Source organism: Pinus tabuliformis, chromosome 2_1, assembly GCF_031772625.1.
Source record: "Pinus tabuliformis cultivar Carrire ecotype Pingquan chromosome 2_1, CPIR1, whole genome shotgun sequence".
In the NCBI taxonomy this organism is placed as follows: Eukaryota; Viridiplantae; Streptophyta; class Pinopsida; order Pinales; family Pinaceae; genus Pinus; species Pinus tabuliformis.
In genome coordinates this window covers 542,386,770-542,390,903 of record NC_142299.1, presented here as the reverse complement: position 1 = coordinate 542,390,903, position 4,134 = coordinate 542,386,770, and the positions used below count along the sequence as shown (strand labels likewise).

Here is a 4,134-nt window from a genome sequence, read left to right as displayed (position 1 = left end):
TACCTTCTTTAACAATTCAATGGTTGGACGCAAACGGTAAAGAGGCAATGTTTGTTGGGGCAAGATGCTGAATTTCTTGGCAATACTCATACAACAATCATAAATAGCCTATATTCATACCTGTTTCCATCCAAAAAGAAAACATTGTAAGTGACAATGGATGTGTTTGACGAAAGCATGCTTTTTAAAGCGCTGAAGTAAAATAAATAAATTTTTAAAGAAATTTCTAAATTGCAGTGAATGCTAGACCTTGTTGTTCTTGGCAGGAAATATTTTGTTTGAATATTTGAAATAAAATAAATGATTTCAAACTAATATAAAATCATATGAGGTTAAATGTAATAGAAAGCAAATGTATGTGAAATTTGGTTATTGCAGCAACTGGTGTTTACCATGTGGGTAATTCTGGAAAACAGGTTGTATGATTGGCTAGAGTATATTCTCCTGCATAGATTTTGATGCAAGCAATGATTCCTCTTGTTGTCTACGCTTAAGATATGGATTCTCGTGCATTTTTGCAATGTGTGAGAATGGGAATGCTGGATTGATTTGAATGTCTGCCAATGACCGCACTCTTGAAATTGCAGTGAACGTTAGCCCTTGTCGTTCTTTGGTGCCGATGTCTACTGTTGCTTTGTCTAATGTCATTCCTTGTGACTTGTGTATCGTTAAAGCCCATGCCATTTGAAGTGGTATCTAACGGCGTGCACCCCTTGTGATGGGAGAAATGGGTACATATGCTGGGTGTGAAATGTCCCATGGTGTTCCTTTGTATTGTATAAAGTCGACAAGCACGAAGGATGGTAATTCTGGGGGCTTTGAACCAATAGAATAAAATATTGAGATGACCTTCCCAAGTGTGCCATTGACGAGGCCTGCATGTACCCATAAGTTGCTGGTGAGCATAACTTTTTGTTCATTGCATAAGAGCAATTTTACAGGCAAATGCTCATCTTCTGTTGTAGTAGGAGTTTTCTACCTTTGTTGTTCTGCAGAACAAAGCGCTATTGGGATGTTCAATTTTTTAAGCATTTTCTTATTATGCAAAACAACTAAGTTGTTTATTGCATATAGGTGCATGGATTCTTCAAATGTGCATTGCTCTTCATGTGTAAGAGACGAACTTGTTCTTGACATTAGGTGTTGCCAATCTTCAAGTGTAGATATTCCATTTCTGAGATTTGTGAGTATTTGCCGGAAAGCAACCTGGGACGGGCTAGCTCCTTGTTGACGAAAAACGGTTGAAAGTGTTATGAATATGTCGAAGCTACGCCAAAGTGCAGTGCCACGCGATGTCCCAGCGTATAAAGGAATGTATTTTATAGGTGGTAGCTGGCCTAAATCTCCGACAAGGATAATTGAGCGATTACCAAATGGTGCATTTGGGTGAAGAGGGAATGCCTCTCTTAGACGATCGTCAATGCGAGTAAGCATTCTTGGACCAATGAAGCTCATTTCATCAATGAGAATGTACTCTACATGACGGAGTTGCTCTTGCAGTTGTAGGAGTGGTTGGCCTTCAAGAGGATGCATTGTTTGGATAGGGATACGAAGGGCGGAATGAATTGTGAGGGCATTTATGTTGAAAGCTGCAACGCCTGTTGGTGCAAGTAACAACAAAGGGTTTTTGTTTGCTGGTGAGTTTTCCACAAATGCATGGTGCAGACATTTAATCAAATGGGATTTTCCTGTCCCAGCTGTTCCTTGTATGATGATTTTGCGTGGGGGTTTTGGCGAAGGGGTTTTAAAGTGTGAAAAAATAGTGGTGAAGGCTATGTTTTGGGTAGGAGATAATGTGTGATCTTGGGGGAGGTTGGAAAAAGAATGATGTTGGTTTTGAATCGTTGAGCGGTTGAATTCAATGAAATTTATGGCAGTTTCTTGCAAGTGGGGAGGGATAGTATTATGTGACCAATTGTGGTTGGCATCAAAGTCACGGTAGCCAATCATGTCAAGGTCATCAATTGCAATATTGTAACCTGGGTGCAGCTGAGAGAGGATTTGCCATTCATTCATCTGCATGGAATTAGGAGGGATGTCGGGGGTAGTTTGATCTTCAGTATGTGGGGTTTGTGGGTTTTCAATTTCTCGATGGACATGCCATGGTGTATATGTACCCTTTTTTTGTTCCCAATGTGCAATAATTTCTGCATCAGTTGAACCAATATCATTGGGGAGTGTTCGGAAGGGGAAATACAATAGTAATTCACTCCAGCAAAAAGTGGCATAAGAAGGATCATCAGAGGAAGGAATGACATTGTAACGGGGCAATACATGTACAATCATTGGTGGGAATATGTGTTTCCATTGGTTTTTTTTTTCGCTGGGAAGAATATGACCATGAGCGTGAAGCTTCAAGGAGGGGCAGTGATTCCAATGAGACAGGCCTGTTCATGTATGCAAGGATAAAATTTGGTGTCAAACCAGGGTTCTCAGTGTCTTGTGAAACGCGTTTGAAAACAGTCTTGTTGACATTCAAAGACCGAAATGTATGGCTGCTGAGAGAAAGAGGTAGCTTTTGTAACATAGGGCATATTTCTTGTGCTCCAATGTCTCTATCTACAATGGTTTCTGTAAGGAGTTTTCTGATAACAGCAGCAGTAGGTGCTTCTGGAATGGCACTTTGTGATAACCGTGATAGCATTTGACGGTGGCTCTCAGATCTTGTTTCTGATTTTGCTGCATATTTTGAAATATATTTTAACACAGCATGGCAAGAAAGGACCGGTTGGAAATCAACATTTGCTCTCCAAATAGAGAGTAGATCGGCATTGTGAATATTCAATATTTCATCATTGCATGCAGGGACATAGGTTTTATGACCTTTATCATCAATGAAAAGTGAAGATGTGGGCTTCAACTCCCACGGTACTCCATACCGGCAGCTAAGTACATTGTCTTTCTTGCGAAGACAAGAAGACTCATGACACTTTGTATGACGTTGAATGCAGTTGACAAGCTCTGTATAGTCTTCAAACTGATTGGATGTGAATATTGATGCTGTGTCAAGAAGACATGGGTTATGAATTGTTGATTGGTGAAGCGAAATATTTTGGTGTTCTGCTTGACGTGGATTCCAGGCAGTTACGTAGTGGTCGAAATGTTTTTGTGCATTAGCAATTTCTAATGCATTGTTCCAGTCAATTGTGTCCATGTTTGGTGCATTTTGTAGCCAGAGGAAGCCATGAATGTGTGTGGATCCTCTATGTTGCCATTCGTATCTGAATATAATATGAAGGTAAAATCTCGTTAAAACATATATATGCAATGTAGAAAATTAATGTAGAAGGAAATGGATATTAAAAAATACCTGCACCGATAGTCTACTGCATGGAGGCCTTTTTGCAGGATTTCTTCGAGAAAAACTGTAAATCTGCAATGCATATATTGGGCTGTTAGATGTGGGTTCTTAATTATGTTTTGGATTTTCAATTGGAAGTGGTTGACTGAATTGGAAGGAACACTGGCAGGCATGATCATGTGCAAGTCATGCCATTTAGTATCAGCTGCACTAAGAGTGAAAAAGAATGTCGGACTTCCTATTTGCGTGATCATGTCAGTCAGCTCAGATCGTCGTCTGTTCCAGAAAGACCGTGTTCCCCGTAGGCCTGAACCGAACCGCATTATTTGCTCTGGCAATCTTGAATCTGGAGAGTCACGAAGACACTGTCGTAGGTCTGAAACCGTTGTTGGCAAGTTATTCTCGATGTACTTTTTCACAAAAACACTAGCAGTAGTTTGGCTACGATGGCGCATTAGAATGTTATAAAGATAGTAGCAGAATCTTAGGTGTTGGCCAAATCGGTTATCATGGTAGTGCATCAAGTGTAAAGCATATTCATGCATCTCAACTTTTGTAAGTCTTGGTTGCATGATCATGGCAATGCCTGTAGGGAAGAGTGTGGGGAATGCTATGGCAAAGAGGCCTATGGTGTTGTATTCATTCATAGCTGGTAAAGATATTGGAGGCCAATCGATAGAGCTTGTTGAATTTGAATGGGTCAAGTGAAAATAATTACAAATGTGCTCAAGCTCAGTACTTGAATTTGGGAGTATTGGAACGAAAGAAGAGGGTTGGAGGTAGCATGACATCAGTATCACAAGTAGAATCAATATTGGTTTGATGGGGTTCAA

General features: G+C 40.2%; 1 protein-coding gene across 1 annotated transcript; it reads right to left on the bottom strand.

Annotated features, from left to right (window-relative positions):
* Positions 1-975: 975 nt before the first annotated feature.
* Positions 976-3,756, bottom strand: LOC149201427 (uncharacterized). Its single transcript, XM_089401270.1, has 3 exons — positions 3,311-3,756; positions 2,425-3,221; positions 976-1,598 (listed from the first exon to the last, which is right to left on the bottom strand). The coding sequence occupies exons 1-3, from the start codon at positions 3,754-3,756 to the stop codon at positions 976-978; spliced, it is 1,866 nt and encodes a 621-aa protein (XP_089257396.1).
* Between the last annotated feature and the right edge of the window lie 378 nt (positions 3,757-4,134).

What these genes read in the sequence shown, in the direction of transcription:
- LOC149201427 (XM_089401270.1), bottom strand. Translation starts at nt 3,756, where the DNA reads ATGCGCCATCGTAGCCAAACTACTGCTAGTGTTTTTGTGAAAAAGTAC. An exon ending in GCAGTAGACTATCGGTGCAG is followed by an intron (nt 3,222 to 3,310) that starts GTATTTTTTAAT and finishes TATTATATTCAG; the next exon opens with ATACGAATGGCAACATAGAG. An exon ending in ACAAGACACTGAGAACCCTG is followed by an intron (nt 1,599 to 2,424) that starts GTTTGACACCAA and finishes TTGCACCAACAG; the next exon opens with GCGTTGCAGCTTTCAACATA.